This window comes from Castor canadensis, chromosome 9, assembly GCF_047511655.1.
Source record: "Castor canadensis chromosome 9, mCasCan1.hap1v2, whole genome shotgun sequence".
Taxonomy (NCBI): Eukaryota; Metazoa; Chordata; class Mammalia; order Rodentia; family Castoridae; genus Castor; species Castor canadensis.
This window is the reverse complement of record NC_133394.1, coordinates 65,408,071-65,425,812: the sequence shown is the minus strand read 5'-3', so window position 1 is coordinate 65,425,812 and position 17,742 is coordinate 65,408,071. Positions and strand designations below refer to the sequence as shown.

Genomic DNA, 17,742 nt, shown 5'->3' with positions numbered 1-17,742 from the left:
TCTTTTCAGTAAAGCCATAATTCTGATATTTCTGTGATTTGATGATCTCTAACTAATGTCCTTTGCCTATATGTTGATACAGAGGAAAAATATTTAGAAAATGACTTTCAGGCACTAGTTTGTTGACTCAAACAGAATTTGTTGGGTAAGCAATGGTTTTGTAGATCTTCACAAAGGTACTTTTCACCCTCAGTATGAGTTGTGGCTTTTAATCTTTACAGCTTATTTAAGACTACTCACAAATGAACAAAGCAAAGGTTGTAAAATTCAGAATACTAAGGACCCTGAGCATCAGGAAAAATACAAATAAATAATTCTAAAAGAGGCCACAGGTCAATTTACCAGCTGGGGAGAAAGAATTTTAAGAGCTAAAGAGAAAAAGGTCAACAGCCTGCCTCACTTCCTTATCTTAAAATACCACCAGCTCAGAAAAAAGTTCCACCTACTTTGATATAAAATATCAAATCTCATTATATATGTGTGTGTGGATGGGGGTCTATGTATAAAAAATCTAATTACTTTTAACTACTTTCTACAGACATTTTCTATGACAAAGTCCAGAAGCAAATGTTGAATCCTTGTTCCCTGGAAACCCAAACTCAGACATGATTATTATTGGAAAAAGTTGTGAAAGTACCTGACTAAAAATAAGACCTACAAGTGAGGATATAAAAAAATAGTTCTAGGAAAATATATGAAATGTTTCATATTTGAGATTAAAAAAAATTAGAAATCCAGACAAAATTTCACATGACTCTGAAGCGACTGTCTAAAATGTCTACATAAATCGATTGGAAAGTGAGCAATTAAATCAAGGATCTCAGTGTCCTTAGTTTACACGTACGGTGTTTCCCCACGAAAACAACTCAACTGCAGAGGTGCAAAGAGAAAGTGACACTGAGATTTTATAGTCTGTCGTCAATAGCAGAAAAGCCGGTTCTATAAAAGGAAAAGTTTGGTGGGCTGTGCTGGGGAAGGCAGAAATATGTGTGAGCCTTCACTAGAATTATGAAAGAAGAAAAACTGATTTTTGCATAATGGCAAATATATGAGGTAAAATCATTAAAAATGAACTAAAGATAAAACCTATTATCTTTGAGGAACAAACATAAACAATAGCTATTATTGCACCAAATACTGCAACACAAGGAAACAGCTCTGATCTCAGGAACTGAAACTTAGCTGCTGTGAATCTGTGCTATGGAAACCATGACATTTACTTTACTTTAAAGGAAAGGACTTTTTATTCCTGACAAATCTCATGAGTAAGCTTGGGCTTAAGCTCTGTGTCTAGAAAATACAATGTGGACATATTAAAACTCAAAATGTTCTCTTAACATTTGTAGCTATGAAAAAGGCAAAACTTAGGTCATTTTTCTTCCTGGGTTTTTTGCATCAAATATATGAACAACAAAACAGTAACTACACTAGTCTTCCATTTTAAATTTTATCCCAATATATTAGTACTTGAATTTAGTGGGCTTTTTTAGCCTGTTAGATTTTTAAACTGAAAACAGGCCACATTTCAAACCATTTGTGTTTAATTTTCTGAAAGCCATTTAGTACCATGATTCCTCTTGGCAGTTTTATTGGTGTGTGTGTGTGTGTGTGTGTGTGTGTGTGTGTGTGTGTGTGTGCTCGCGCATCCGTGCAGATATTTGTCTTTGGATCAATAGTTTAGTTCTGGGATGCATAATAGACAAAATACATAAATGCATAAAGATGTAGCTCTATGGCATAAAATGCATGCTGTTTTAATATGTTGCCCGCTCACAGAGCTGCAGTGCACAGAAGTGATGGAGACAGCACACGTGTGCATGAAGCAGTTCCTACAAGGTCCTCAGAGCACTGGAATACGAAACCCACTCACTATTCACATGCTCTCCATCGCGCACCAAGCAGGTATGGGTACAATTATCTAGCCAAAATTGTAACTACCCATTTTAAAAATGCATCTGCTTTCTAGAAAAATAAAACATTAATCCAGGATATTTTCAAGAGGTTCCAATTTATAATAATTTTCCACAATACTACATACACAGAAGCGTTATCTATCTTATGAAAATCATAGATTTGGCTTAGTCTTATAAAATGATTGGGTAATCTAAAATTTTAACACTTAAACTCTGAGAGAGTCTATATACAGAAAACAGAAAATGTTATATTTATTTTCATATGAAATTTCTTCATCTAGAAATGACTTTATTACTTCATTAGAAAACTTTGATCAGAGATTAGGGTTAATTTAAAAAGATCTAAATAAATATTGTTTGTGAGATACCTAGAGAACTGTTAAGTGAAACTGTATTGGTAATCTTTATAAACAAGGTCACACTTATCATTATCCTTGAAATTCAGAAAAAATAGGAATTTTGTCCTGTATTTTGGGTCAAGGTACAGGAACTTACACTGATAAAAGTATTCAAAACTGAAACAATGCGCAAATATAGCTTAGAACATTTAGGCCACACAAAGGGGAAAAAATCTGTGAAAAATGTCTTAGCGTTAACAATTAATGTCTGCCTGTGATTACATATGCATAGAATATTCCAGCAGCTTTTTGAAGAAAATTTTCCTTTTTTTTTTTTTAATATTTTCCCAGGTCTCTACATTTTAGTTGATGAGAGTAAATAACATATATTAGAAAGTGCATAATTCTGGGAACATTAGGCTCTCTCTGACACACAATAAATAACTTACTGTAGAAAACAAGAATTTATGAATGGTATCATAAGTAGATATATTCTAGGAACAAGCAGATTAACTTTACGTTATAATAAGAGTGAAATGAACGTCAAGAAAGACTGTAGTAATTGTGGTCCTGGTATTAGAGCTACATCTATTTTTCATACATTTGTGTGCCCAATTTTACTTATGTTCGAATAAGAGGAGGAAACTGAAATGCATTCACTCAAGGTTTCTAAAGAAAATATTCCCAAATGTGTTTATTATAACATCTATAAAAAATGTGCCTTTACTTTTCACATCTTTCAATGTGCCATTTCTCTCCACTCCAGAAAGGGAGCTAAGTATAGAACAGAATGAAAGGTAAGAAGCAATGGTATTCTGAGATTACATAAATCATCCAGTCAGTAAGAATCAGGAAATTCTAAATTAAGGTTGATACGCCTGTGCCAGGAGGCATATCCTCAGGCTAGAGATCAGTTTCTGCTTCAAAGTACTGCATTTTGTTTTGTCTACAAACAGGACATTTAGCTGCATCTAGAGGGAAGGAAAACAGAGGTACGAACTTCCCAACAATTCAGCTTCAGGCTGGTAATCTGTAGAGTGCTGTTGCCTCTGATGTTGTATCATATGATCACCTGTATTTACACAAAAGGCCTTAGAAGAAAGACCGAGGGAGACCACTTTAAGAAGAAAGCTGTGCCAGATGCTTTTGCAGTAAGTATAAATCAAACACATGATAGACAGAATTTATACAAAATCTCAACTTGATTGTATAGCATAAATTAAACAGAACTGAGGTGTGAAAGCTTGCTAAAATATCATTAACAATTCTCATTAAAATACACATAATTTAGGGGCCTGGCTAGTGGTTCGTGCCTGTAATCCCAGCTACACAGAGGGCAGATCTCTGCAATATCATCATTCCAGGCTAGCTAGGGCAAAACAAGGCAAGACCCACCTGAAAATAACTAAGGCATAGAAGGCTGAGTGTGGCTCAAGTGGTGGACAGCTTGCCTAGAAAGCACCAGTACTGCCACACACTGGTGTGGTGTGTAATTTAATTATGCATTCTTAGGTAATTTTTAAGGCTTTAGTTTCCTTTGCTCCCAAATTTTATCCTTTTTAAGTTCAAGTAATATATGCAAGCATAAATATTTTTATTTGCCTAACAGAAAGTTACCAAAAACTGTTAATGACTTCTTTACTACTAAATTAAAATAGTGCCACACATTTAAGGTGAAAAATAAAATATAACATTAAAAAAAGTTTACAAAATAATAAAATACTCCTTGTATAACTGTTATAAAAGTGTAACTGATAAATTGCTTGACCTTTAAAAACCTCCATAATTACATTCTAATTATACTTCTCAACTTTGAATATATAGTCACAGAATGCAATTTTGGGGCAGCTAAGCAAAGTAAATAAATATAAATGGTTAATATTAATATGAACTATCTTTTCACGATGCTTTTAAAGTATGTTTAATAAACTACATACCATCATCTGCATCAGTAACACTAAACACAAGAACAGTAGATCCTAGAGGTAGATTTTCCATTAAAGAGGTGCTGTACGAACTCAAGCTGAAAACAGGTGGATTGTCATTTACATCTAGGACATTGAAATAAACTCTGATGGAAGCAAATTGTCCGCCACCATCTTCAGCACGAACAGTGAGGATGTAATACTGCTGTGCTTCATAATCTAATGCTCGAGTCAAATTGAAGACTCCAGTAACTGGATTCAGAAAAAATACGCCATCTTCGTCGTCTTCACTCACGACATATGTAATTTCTCCATTCACACCAGAGTCGTCATCTACGGCCAAAATAGCTGCTACCAAAGAACCTGCCGAAAAAGAAGAATTTAACTTAATAAAGTCCACAGTAGTGGGGCAACAAGGACTGAGCTGTTACTAACAAAATGCATACAGACTTGTTCTTACAGTAAAATACTTCAACTAGACAACCGTTATGAAAATACAGCACACATAGCACTCTGCAGCTTTTCACACTGACACTGACATCGGCACCCAATATCAGTAAATTGGGCAGCTTATTTGCTATCCAGGGATCTTAGAGTGTCATGTAAATGTTTTGGGGGAATGAGTCCTACTTTTGACATTTTTTTTCCCCACCTGGCATTACCAGTTTATAAATTTATCTATAAAATCAACAAATGTTTACTGGAGTCCCTTGCTATTGTCTGGAACTATGGATTCCAGCAATAATATAGGCACAGGCCTGGTGCATTAAGCTACACAGGTTATTGCTGTCATTAAGACTAGAAATACATGATGGGAATTTCCTGAAGAAGGACATGAGCCACTTACCTTAGAAGGAGGGAAAACTAGGGAGAAATGTTACTCTATATGTGTAATTCCATTGTCAAATGGAGTTTTGAAAACGTGTTCTACCATGCAAGCTCATTTCAAATGCAATCCAGAATAACATTTTAATTTTAGTAAGAAGTTCTAATAATGGGAACAAAGCATATACACACTGGAAATTTGGGCCTTAAGTATTCAGATTCAACAATCACAACATAATATGTTCAAAGAGGCAAGATTACAAATCAATATTGAGATTCTAGCCACGTTTATTGAGCACTTGCTAATCCTCAGCCCCACACTAGCAAATCACTTGTAGTTTCTATGTAACCCTTCTCCTGAATTCTAACAGCAATTATTGTTTCCATTGTACAGAAAAGGAAGTGAAGCAAAGAGAAAGAATTATCGTGCCGCAGGCACACAGCTAATAACCACTGACCATGGGGTTTCATGTCCTTTTCTCTGCTGTTTCCATGCACAGAAGCATAAGCACTTAGACACTTTTAAAGAGGAAAAGAATATCAAAATCAGTGAAAGAAGAGTTAACAGCCCATGTCACAAATATTTCAGAAACAGAAGTATCTGTAATTAGTAATCAGATAAATAGCTAACCTCATTTGGTCTCTAAAAACCCTAGCAATTTGCTTGGGAATGGCACCACCAATGTTAATGAAAAGATTCACGGATCCAGCATATGCATTTTTGTAGCAAGTAGCATGCAGTAAAGACCTGTTACTGATTAAGGACAACCAAAACACAGCCCATAATTGTGGCCAAAGGTGATTCTTGCAAAATGAACTTGAGTGCACGTCGCCTACCGGGAGTTGTGTCTTCTGGGATGTCGAAGGAGTACACTGGCCTGGAGAATCTGGGTGTGTGGTCATTCACATCACTGACCGTTATGTTGATCCTCATGTCCGAGGATTGCAGACCATCGTCTGCACGGACCAGCAGTGAGTACTTGGAGCGCCGCTCCCTGTCCAGCCTCTTGGTGGCTATCAGATCTCCAGACTCGGGGTCGATGCGGAAGCTGTCATCGGCTCCACTGATGATGGCATAGGTGACCAGGGCATTGGCACCCTAAGGAAAAAGGCCAGACATCTGAACTGCTGAAAGTAAGCTAGGAAGAGCACTGCTTCTTCTACTTTCTTTGGAACATGTATTTGACAAAGTGAGGCTTTGGGTTTTAATCTCACCTGATACTATAAGACTTCCAAAGGTAACAGAAGCTAAGTTAAGGAGGTAAAATATCTGTACACTGAAAACTCTGAAACATGGATGAAAGAAATTAAAGAAGACATGAGGAAATGGTAAGGCATATGCATTCATGAATTGGAAAATATAATATTGTAAAATGGCCATACCATCCAAAGGTATCTACACATTCAATGCAATCCCTATCAAAATCCTAGTAGCATTTTCTGGGGAGCGGATTATGAGAAGTTTATGAGAGCTTGACATAAGCACAGCTGTGCCCAGTAATCAGCAGGCTAAGTTTGGCAGAGCCCCAGCTGCAGAAGACAGCAAGAGGCAAAATGCATCACAGCTGCTTTTCCTAAGTTGTTTACGTTCAGAGAAGTAAGAACGCAGGTTTCTCCTGTTACAATGTCATGCCCCTCCCTGAGAACTGTTGCTCCACCTCCTTGTTTACCACTAGATAAAAAAGACTTGCTGAAAAGGGTTGAGGGGTTTTTTTTATTGGGGGGCTGCTTTCTGAATGATGCAGCTGACTGCTGCTCCTGCTGCTGAGTTATGCTAGAGATTAAAGAGAACAAGGGACAGTGCAAATCTGATGGGACAGTGCAAGAATGAGGGCAAAGACTTTAAGAGAGATTATGCAAAAAAAAAGCTAAAGAAAACATTGGACAGTGTGAGTCTAAGGAAAAGAGACTTTATAGAATAGAAAAGAAGACTTTGGAAGCAAGGTTTTAAAGAATAGTAAAGAAGCAAGGCCTTAAAGAATAAGAGAAAAGAAGCAAAGTGAAAGAAGAGAATAAAGAAGCAACGAGGCTGTTGTGCATCTCCTGACCCCAGCTTTATGCATGTCTGTCTATCATTTGTCCTTTCTGCATCTCCAGTCACCCCCAGTTAGCCCAGTTAGGTTCAGTAGTAATGAAGTGAGAGAAAGCTCACTCTTCATTTATATAGAAATAGAAAAAAATTTGAATTCATATGAAACCATTAAGCCAAATAACCAAAACAACACTGAGAAAGAACACTGTAAGGATTTTGAAATCCAGAAGTGAAACTACTTCAAAGCTACAGCAATTAAAACAGTATGGTACTGGCATCAGGATGGATATATCCATCTTATCACATACAAAACACAAAAGCCAACTCAAAATGGATGAAACACTTAAACAAAAGACCTGAAAATAAAGCTCCTAGAAGAAACACACAAGGCTTCCTTTCCCCACAACATTAGTCTTGGCAGTGATTTCATACCTGTGAATCCAAAAGCAAAGCAACAAAAACAAAGGGCACAAGTAAGATTACATCACACTAAAAAGCTTCTGCAAAGTCAGGGAAACAGTTAAGAAGGTAAAAAGGGTAACCTGGGGAATACCTTTTTGGTATGGGAGAATGAGAAGAAAGGGAGGAAATGTTTGCAAAGTACGTACCTGATAAAGGATTAATTTCCAAAATATAGCAAAAAACAATCTAATAATCTAACTACAAAATGGCTATTGTCTCAAATAGACATCTCTCCAAAGAAGAAACAAAAATGGCTGACAGGGATATGAAAAGGGGCCTGTAATCCTAGCTACTCAGGAGGGAGAGATCAGAGGGATCACAGTTCGAAGCCAGCCCAGGCAAATAGTCCCTGAGACCCTACCCATCACAAAAGGAGCTGGTGGAGTGGCTCAAGGTGTAGCCCCTGAGATCAAGCCTCAGTACCATGAAAAAAAAATTCCTCAATGTCACTAACAGCTAGGGAAATACAAATCAAATCCACAGGAGCATAGCACCTCAAACCTGGTAGGATAAATAACAGAAGGTCACGAATATCAGCAAGGTGTGTAGAAATGAAGCCTTGGCCCTCGATTGGTGGGAATGTGCTGGACTCAATGTGAATAAGTCAGTCCCTAAACAAAACTGCAAGCAGATCCAGCAATTTCAGTGGCAGGGATTGCTACCACAGAACTGAAATTAGCACTCTCATGGTCCTTCAAGCACTATTTATGCCAATGAAGATGTGAAATAGCCTAAATGCCCAGTGGTGGATAGGTGAAGTCGATGTGGTACATACACACGAGGGAATATTGTTTGGTTTAAAAGAGGACACTGGGCGTTGTGGCACATGCTTTGTTATCCCAGCCACTTGGGAGGCAGAGACTGGGAAGATTGCAGTTCAAGGCAAGTCCAGGCAAAAATATTAGCAGGACCTAAACATATTAGCAAAACCAAGCAGGGCATGGTGGTACAGGCCTGTAATCCCAGCAATGGAGGTAGAAACATCCAGATCATTCTCCTTTACTTTATCCCCCACTTTCCCCCCACACCCTCCGCCACTGGAACCAAGTCCCAGACAGGACCTGTTTTACCTTCCTCTTCTCTGTTTTTGAAACACTTTTGTGTTGTTTAAGATAGCTATCCAGGGAGTTTCCTTGTGACATTTCCACGTATATATGTATTATAACCTGAATTGGTTCCTCTCCTTTACTTTCCTCTTTTCTACCTTACTCCCCTTCTTATGGTGATCTTGACAGGCTTAAAAATTCTATATTCATTCTTGTATAGAAAGTACATCAACCATATTCACCTTCTTAACTTTGTTCTTTTACCCTCCCTCTCTCGTATGTGACCTCCCTCTCTCATATGTGACCTCCCTTAGTGTGACCTGTTTTTCATAGAATTGCTGTATTTGTATTAGGTATGTACTCCACATATGACAGAAAACATGCAGCTCTTGTCCTTGAACCTAGCTAAGGTCACTTAAGATGATGTTCTCTAGATCCATCCATTTACCTATGGAAGGGTGAATTCAACTATGATATATTTTAAGAACTTTTGTAAATGTTACAATGTACCCTTAACACAACAATATTTAAAAAAAAAAAAAAAGAAGAAGCATTCAGGTTTGGGGCAGGGCCTGGGAAAAAGCAAAATCCCACCTAAAAAATAAACTAAAAGCAAGAAGGCCTGGAAGCATGATTCGAGTGGTCCTAAGTTCAAATCCTGCCACGTGTGACACTTTACAGGCATTGTGCTAAGTGAAATAAAACAGCCACAGGGGACAAGTACAGAGTGACATTACTTATATGAGGCACCGAAATCAGCCAACCTCCCAGAAATTGAGAATGCAATGGTGGTACCCAGGGGTCTGGAGTGGGGGAATGAGGGCTAGCAACAGTTCCACAGTAGTTCATAAGACTGAGGGATGACATTGTGTCTAGAGCAAGCAATATTGCATTGTACCCTTCAAAGTCTTATATTCAGTGTCCTTATCACAGTAAGTATTAACAAGGTGCCATTTATTCAATCCCATTAAATTACAATAAATCTCAACCTCCAATGTCGGCTTCAGTTTTAATTTATGAAGTGCCTGGATGAGAGGGTCTGCAGCCATGCTACCACTCCCAAGCATGGTGGACTTGATCTGTGGTGGGCAGGCAGTGTCTCTCTTCAGTTCACACCTCCAAGGAGCCTGTGGTTAGAATGGGGTTCTGAGGTGCAGGGTGACCTTTATACTTGAAAGTGGATTTATATCCCAGACTGCTTGTGCTCTTGTGCTATGGTTCAAGGAAGGACCTAAAGAAACACAGCAAGATCCAAACTCACCATCTCAGGCAAAGGTAATGGAAGGAGTGGGGCTGACTGGGTCTTGTAGAAGGGAATTTCTGCTTAACATACATTAACAAAAATGGTTGGTGTGTAAGTGTGTACAGAGGGAGAGAAGGAGGGCTTGGCTTCCTCACTGTGGAGCAGTTTAGACTGCAGTTTTAACCTATAACACAAGAAGAAGGTCCTGTGAAAATGTTACATTAGGATTATATTTCTGAGACTCTCAAATGAAACACAAATGAGTTGAATTCTATGACCACATACCTCATACTGTGGGTTGGAAGCAAACTGCTAGTGATTGTATAGAGTGAATGCATGTGATGGAAAGTTAGAGAGTGGACACAATGAGTAGAATTGGGGCCCAAGAGAGTAGGGCTCCATTTCCCCAAAGTTGGTGAAATAAGTTGGTGAAACAAGTTCAAAGTCCCTATTCTGTAAAAATGAAAGCAGAGGTGACCTCTTGAGTTCTCTGGGTCTTTGAGCTATGACACTCAATATGACAAACTATAAATCAAAAAGTTGAGAGGAATGGAAAGGTTGTTGAGCATTCATTACGTGTTTACCAGGTGCTACACAGTGCTCTGAGCACACTCCAAGGAGTATAATTAGTTTAAAAATACAAGAGTAGAGTTGGGTAAGTATTGTTACTAACCCCATTCTGGATGTAAAGAGGCTTAGTTGAAAGGATTTGGATCTTGCTATATTGTTTTAGAATTTAGACTCAGAATTCCTGCATACCCAGCAAGATACACAGAATAAACTGACAAAGTCAACAGACTATTGGATATAGAAGTAATGATCACAGCTCTCATTTGTTCACATTTCTCTATATATTCTCACTTCTTTTAACAATCCTATGTGACAGGAGAAAGCGAAAGAAAAAGTGTCAAATGAGTATGGCAGGAATTAGAAGAATGCTCTTATTGATGGCATGTTAGGAACAGGATACGCTTTGATACAGGAAGAAATTAGGAAGAGAAATTTTATCTGTGGTGTGTTCAGTAATGGAAGGACATCTTCATAAAAACGGAGATCTGGTGATGAAAATTTTGGAAAGGTACCTAAGAAAATTATCTGAAGGTCATGTTATGGAGGTGTCTGTTGAAGCCACTGTGTCATTGAGAATTAATTTGGAGCAGATGAGAAGGAAAGAGCAGTATCAAGACTGCACACTGGTGTTTGTAGAATGGGAGGGCAGAGGCAGCGATGGCAGAGGAAGGAGGAGGCCCAAGGAAGTGTCTGCTGCAGAGGGGAGGGGGGAGGGGAGCTTCAGCAAAATCCAATGATAAAAGGATGGCAGAGAATTAAAATTAAAGAAGCATGTGAAAGTGGAAATGGAGGATACTAACTTTACCCTACTTTGGCATGTTGGAAACAGCCCTCTCATGGCATGTATTGTGGTGAGAATAGTGAGTTAAATATGCACTGGAAGCTTGATATGTTGCTGTGGGATTACTTTTGGGGCTGATTCTTTGGACACACACTTATTCTTGTTGACTCTATGTTTCTTGTTTGTATTCTCTGCAAAACAGAGTTGTGAAGATTAAATTAGTTGATAGATGTGCAAAACCTAGAATGATCCTTAAGAAATATTTAAGTATAGAACCATGCTAGTTATTTTTATTTCTAATTTTTTTAACTAAGACTTCTCCATATAAATGGAAATTTGGTTAGAGTTGCCTCATCTCCCAGGGAAAATATAGTTTCTGATGTGTAATTGCTAATCTTGACACTGAGGTGTAAGTAATTTTAGAGTTTAGACTTGAGAAACTACCTTTTGATTTAAATATACACATTTATATTTTCTCCATTATTAACCTCAAACAATTTATTTATAAAATAATCAGACTAAGAACTTTTAAAAGATTACTATGAGCAATGTACACTGTGCTGTGTAGGGATGTACAGCTGGGATACTAAGAGAGAACGCCATCCACGGTCTCCATCATCTTTTCTATCATAGGCGACATGTTTTTTCCTTCCAAAATCAAACATATAATGGAATGATTTCTAATAGTCTACAGCAAAAATGTATGGTAGAAGTCTAATCCAAATTGTCACTATGAATGCCCTCCTGTATAATGAATGTATGCTAATAAAGAATTTATAATAAAAAAACCTTCTTTCATAATTTATGTTTACTGACATTTGCAACAGTTTTATTCTGCAGTCTCAAAGCCAATTTTAAAACTTAATAAAGTGAACGCCTCAAAACCATTTTTAATTTAATCGTGGAAGAGCTGAGTTTTATACACTGCCCATATGTACCTTGTATATTCGGGTGTATTACATGAGTAGCTAACATTTATTATAATTTTATGGTTTAACAAAAATATGCAAATCAAATTTTGGACTGCTAATCTGGCCACATTCTTAACTATTTATTCTTCTTCCTGAGGAATTCCATTATTCCAGTAAAGTACAGCAGGTATGAAAGCTGCTACATTCAGTTCTGACCTATTAAGATGATACATTCTTGGGAATATGGGGAAAGCAAAGAAATCTATTTAAAGCTGTTGCACAAATAGTTTGGTATTTTGAAATGTCATCTACAAAATGACCATAATAACAAACTATACGCTTAAAGTTGTGATAAGTCTTCTGCTAGGAAGGAAAAACACCAGACTACATTGATAAAAAGAATCTTTTTCATGTTCAAAATCAGCTGCTGTGGTGAATTAATAGTGGGAGTGAGTATCTGGAAATGTCTTGCCAAGAATAATGATTTAATTAGGTCTTTTGAAAAGTCCATTTATTAAATATCCAAAATATGCCATATCAGCAGCACAAGAAATAAATATTGTATTTCAGCTGTAGTTCAGTGGAAATACTGCTGTATGAAAACATTCTTCTCTCCTGAGGAGCCACAGAGACAAAAACACATGGAAGGAATTCTGAAGGTCAACAGCCAGATTTCAAATGGATTTTGCAATCTTAAATAGTACTTTCAAAAGCAAGTATGCTACCATGAAATGAAGTTTGAGTATCCTGAACTATTAATAGCTCAATAACTCCATTTATAAAATGGAGCAAGTGACTTCATTTTTGTGGTACTGGGGTTTGAACTCAGGGCCTATGCCTTAAGCTACTCTGCCAGCCTTTTTCTGTGTTGGGTTTTTTTAGAAATAGGGTCTCAAAAACCATTTGCCTGGGCTGGCTTCGAACTGCGATCCTCCTGATCTCTGTCTCCTGAGTAGCTAGGATTACAGGCATGAGCCACTGGCGCCTGACTAGAAGACATGTATCTTGATCCAATATATGTCAAGTGACATTGCATGTAAGCTCAAAACATGTGTGTCACTTTCTGAAACTATGATTCTTGTACCCATGCTTTGTTCTCTAGTGCCCCACAAGAGTTTGTCTAACACACTAACATTTATACATTAGGTTAAGTCATTAAGAAAAAACATATAAACAAAGAAAATAGATCAACACATAGTTTGCTAATGACCTACAAAAATTTAGTGCTTGAAGAATTCTGTCAAACTTGCTAAATTAATACACTAGATAGTTGTGTGACAATTTAATGCTAGCTGCAAATTAAAAGAAACTCCTGTATTTCCATATTCAGTGCTGCTCCCAGTAGATGGAGAAAGAAAACACAGTCATGATTTGGAAAGAGAGAAAACATTTCAAATTCAACTAAGAGGTAAGGAGTGAGAAGGAAATAGCAAGTGGAAAAAGATTTATCTGAAACAATTAAATTTGTTTATTGTAAACAACACACACACAAAAAAGAAAAAGCCACAATTCAGAATATTGTATGAAGTCTGGGTACCCATCCTGCTTGGCAAAGTGTTAAAGAAATGTCACTTCCTCGTGTCAAAAGTTGAAATACTCAGAAGTTATTAAAGCATCGTTGAAAATTTAAAAGAAAATGTACTCAAGAAGGGAAGGAAACTAATTAGCTTTATCTTTAAAAAACAATGCTTCTAAATCAGTTTTACAAATAAATGCCCCTCCTTCTTCAAAGTTTTAGTGTGCTTCCTTATTCCTTTCCACCCCTCCCCACTTTTACACACACACACACACACACACACACACACACACAAACACACAGTTACAACGTGCTGACCTTTGTGCCTTCAGGAAATTGCACCTTGCACACATCATCTATAGCCCCCTGCCCTTGAACTGCTAACAGCCGTCCTCCCATTTCCCTACCTGTTCCTACTTTATTGTCTTGTGCTTTTATGCCCTTTAAAGTTCCATCATGTCTCATCCTAAATGTACAACTTGTGTATTCTCTATATTGCTTTTAAATTCACTGTTTTGTAGAACTAGGATTTCTAAAATAATAATATCTACATGGTCACCGAAGTTCTTCAAAACTTAAAAGACAGTGCTCAATAAAAATTAAAGTAGAATGCACTAAAAGCAGTGCTGGTTACAACAGCTAGAGGCATACAAATCTTCCTACCCTCCCCAAATGTGATCCCAACTGTGAACATATCTTAAAAGATGAACTTGAAAGCAGCGCGAGCACAGGCACACATGCACACATCTCCATGGTGCACTCGCACACAGAAAGCCACATGGAGAAACATAAACATGCACAAAGCCTTGCACTTACATTTGCACTTATTTGTATTCTTGAAAGAAAACAGTGAGAGAAAGAGAATAACTGCTTTGAGAGAACAATATTAAAATGATTGACTGTTGGCATGTCTTTGAAACTACTGGCTCATAAAAGCATAGGATGAGATGATTAATTTCCAAATACAATTTTATTTGTGATTTACTACACATCATGTTGAATAATCTCACTCTAATTATAATATTCTATGGGGTAAATAGCTATCTCACCACAACACATATTATAATTAACATGAGCATGCTTCTTTCTTTGGAGTGGTTAGAGCAAATCAGTTCAAAGAAATGAGGTTCGCTGCTCTACTCCTGCAAAGTGTAACTGATGCACCAACCTTTATGATTAAGATTACTTGATGTGGTCATCATGTCAAATGCATGAGTATTTTATATTATTCTTGTTATTTTCAAATTAAAGTTAATGAAATTTTATGAGTTAGTATATCCAAATCTATTTTACCAATAGTAAGCTTCAAGAAAATGAGCTATTTACTAAATTATAGATGATATTACTTATTTCTGAATGATAGAAATGTTCAATCATGTAACTCTCCCAAAGATATCAAATTTGAAGTAACTATGCATTTTTCTCTATATAAATTGAGTACCAGGTACTAAATTTAAAACAAAATCTTTTCTAGTAGAGAACTAAAATTACCCAAATATCCATTCTCTATTCTGTTCCCTTTTGCTAGTTAGATTTTGTAAATTTCATAATGGCTAAGTCATTAAGCTTCTGAAATAGCTGTTAAGAGTAGAAGGTCATTTATTTGTCCATTTTTTTAAAGTTAAAGAGGAAAATTCATGAAGAGTTTACTCATAGGCCAAAAATCAAATTTTCAGATATTCCTGGGGTTTAGATGAGTGTGAGGAACATAGTATCTGTGCTCCTTGCAGTGGCTTCTCAGGGGAATCCTGTCAGGCTGTAATGGTAATGGTGTCAAGGAAAATTATTACTCTTTCTCCAAATTAAAAGCCTTTTTCCCCCTTCTTTTATTTATCGATTAGCATCTTATAGTTGTACCAGGGATACAGTGTGACATTTACAATGGTGCTTACAATATGCATTTAAACCTATTACCCTGCAAAAGAAGAATATGAGCAACGTGTTTTTATGGGATAAATTGTAAATTATAAACCGTTTAAGTTTTCACCCATTTGGGGCATGTGATTGCATAGCTAAGCTTAAAATATGCATATGAGATAATAATCTAAGCTGTGCCCACAAATTCACCACTAAGTATGAACTTTATGTTTATTAAAGGAACTGAAAATAATCAGCTTGCCTGCATACTGTACTTGAAATACCTTAGGTGATTTTTAAAATGCATATGTATTACATATCCATATGCAAATTAAATGAGAGCATCTTAAAAACTTGTAATTTTAAATTATTTGCTTTTTACAATTATAAATGAATTAACAAGGGAACTTTAACAGCTATAAAGTAGCAAATTAGAATGATAAAAGCATAAAAAGATGCTTTTAAATACTTTTCTTATTGGAGAAAGTAAAGTAGTTTGGCTCAGAAATCTAAAATACAGGCAGCTATTAACTGAGTTATGAACTGCTGATCAAAGAAAAATTACCTATTGAGAGTTTCTATAATATTCTTATGTCACATTTCAAACACATTGACATATGTTTTATTGGACGAAGCACACAATTATTATTATTATTATTAATTATTGCACAATAAAAGTTGACAACCTACACTTGAAATATGATAAATCACTGCTGTGCCAAGTTTCAAAAATTCAGAGACATCCTCTGAGCTACCTCATCAGCATCCAGGGCTGTTAGCTGTAGGATCTTTGAGCCATCTCCAATGTTCTCTTCCACGGTGAGATCCAGCATGTCTGTTGGAAACACTGGTGGGTTGTCATTAATATCCTGAAGTGTTATTTCCACCTATAAAGACAGAAAAAAACAGTGCATGAGAGTGCCACATCTGTAAGATACCAATTGAAAGGTGTACTAAGAAGCCACACAACTCAAGTGAACCAGAGTCTGCACACATCCAACCCAAAAATCCTTCCAGGGATGGGTGGAAAATATGACTAGGAAAACATGTGACTTGTTGATAGTAACTGATTTTAAATGCCGTAGTAGAGTTTATACTAGAAAAGGCTCACTGATCAACTGTCTAAATCCCCAGCAATGAACCAGTGATTACCATCTGTCATTCAACCACTAAATGCTGCCTGTCACAGAGGAGGCAGTATAAAATTTCTTCCTGAATTGTTTACAAATTGACAACTAATATCTGAGGAAGTGAAGGCATTCACATGTTGTTCTAAAATGAGCAGCTAAAGCTAAGAGAAATCACATGGTCAAGTTCGCCCAGCTATGTGGCAGAGGAACTGTGGTCCCTGCATTTCTAAACCCATGATGTTTGGGAATCTGCAGGGCAGCTGAGAAGGCTTCCTACAGGCTGCAGCTAGAGTCGCAAAAATTTCCCACTGAAGTCAATTTTTGACTTAGGGGAAGAACAGCAAGTGCCTATCTCTCCATCCTCACACACATAAGGACTTCTCCCTTGTGACCCATCTGTCCTTTCAGATGTCATGCTTATAGAGGTTACAAGTATCAACACCTTGCTTTGAAAGATTATAGCCAGAGTTATTTGATTTTTTTCCCTACCTAAGAAAAATTGTTCAGAAGAAAGGACCTGGGAAGTCTAAATAATAACTTCAAGCCATATGTTTCTCTTTTGAACTAGGTGCTAGAAGCTGGGGTTCTGATAAGAAAAGGAACTACAGCTGCCAGTAACACTTCCCCAGGTGGAACACAAAATTACGTCATGGAGAAACCCCATATTTTCAGTTAGCACGGTTATCATCATGACATTTTTTCTCATGGGACGACATGCTATCTTTCATTGTTATGCTGTAAAAACTCTGCCCGATCTAAGAGTGAAGAGGTGAATGTGAGGAGACGGGTGAGAGGAAGAGAATTCTGATTTCTCCTTTTTGTGCAGCATGGGTGGAACATGGGGAAGGGAAGAAAGCAGTAGGTAGGACTGCCAATGGTTATCAATGAGGAGATGTGGGGAAGCTAGACAAATAAGTGATGAGTGATAGATGGAAACAGAAAACACTACACAAAACAAAGCACTGAATCACTGTTGTACCTCTTCCCATTAGTCTGGGAGATGGCTAAGACAGGCAGTCTCAGTTAGAAGTTTGCCACTTCTCCTTCAGAGAGTAACATTCTTTCTCTAGACCACTTTCTGTAAGAAAAAGACTCCAGTCCCTTTAGCTGCAGCCTGTAGGAAGCCTTCTCAGCTGCCCTGCAGACTCCCAAACATCATGGGTTTAGAAATGCAGGGACCAGAGTTCCTCTGC

General features: G+C 37.2%; 1 protein-coding gene across 1 annotated transcript in view; it reads right to left on the bottom strand.

Moving 5' to 3' along the window:
• Fat4 (FAT atypical cadherin 4) overlaps positions 1-17,742 on the bottom strand; it is a 166,940-nt gene that overhangs the window by 66,837 nt on the left and 82,361 nt on the right. The window contains exons 2-4 of the mRNA XM_020188037.2: positions 16,175-16,306; positions 5,839-6,100; positions 4,189-4,539 (exon numbers count right to left, since the gene is read on the bottom strand). Coding sequence (XP_020043626.2) covers positions 4,189-4,539; positions 5,839-6,100; positions 16,175-16,306 — 745 coding nt within the window. The remainder of the gene's footprint in view (positions 1-4,188; positions 4,540-5,838; positions 6,101-16,174; positions 16,307-17,742) is intronic.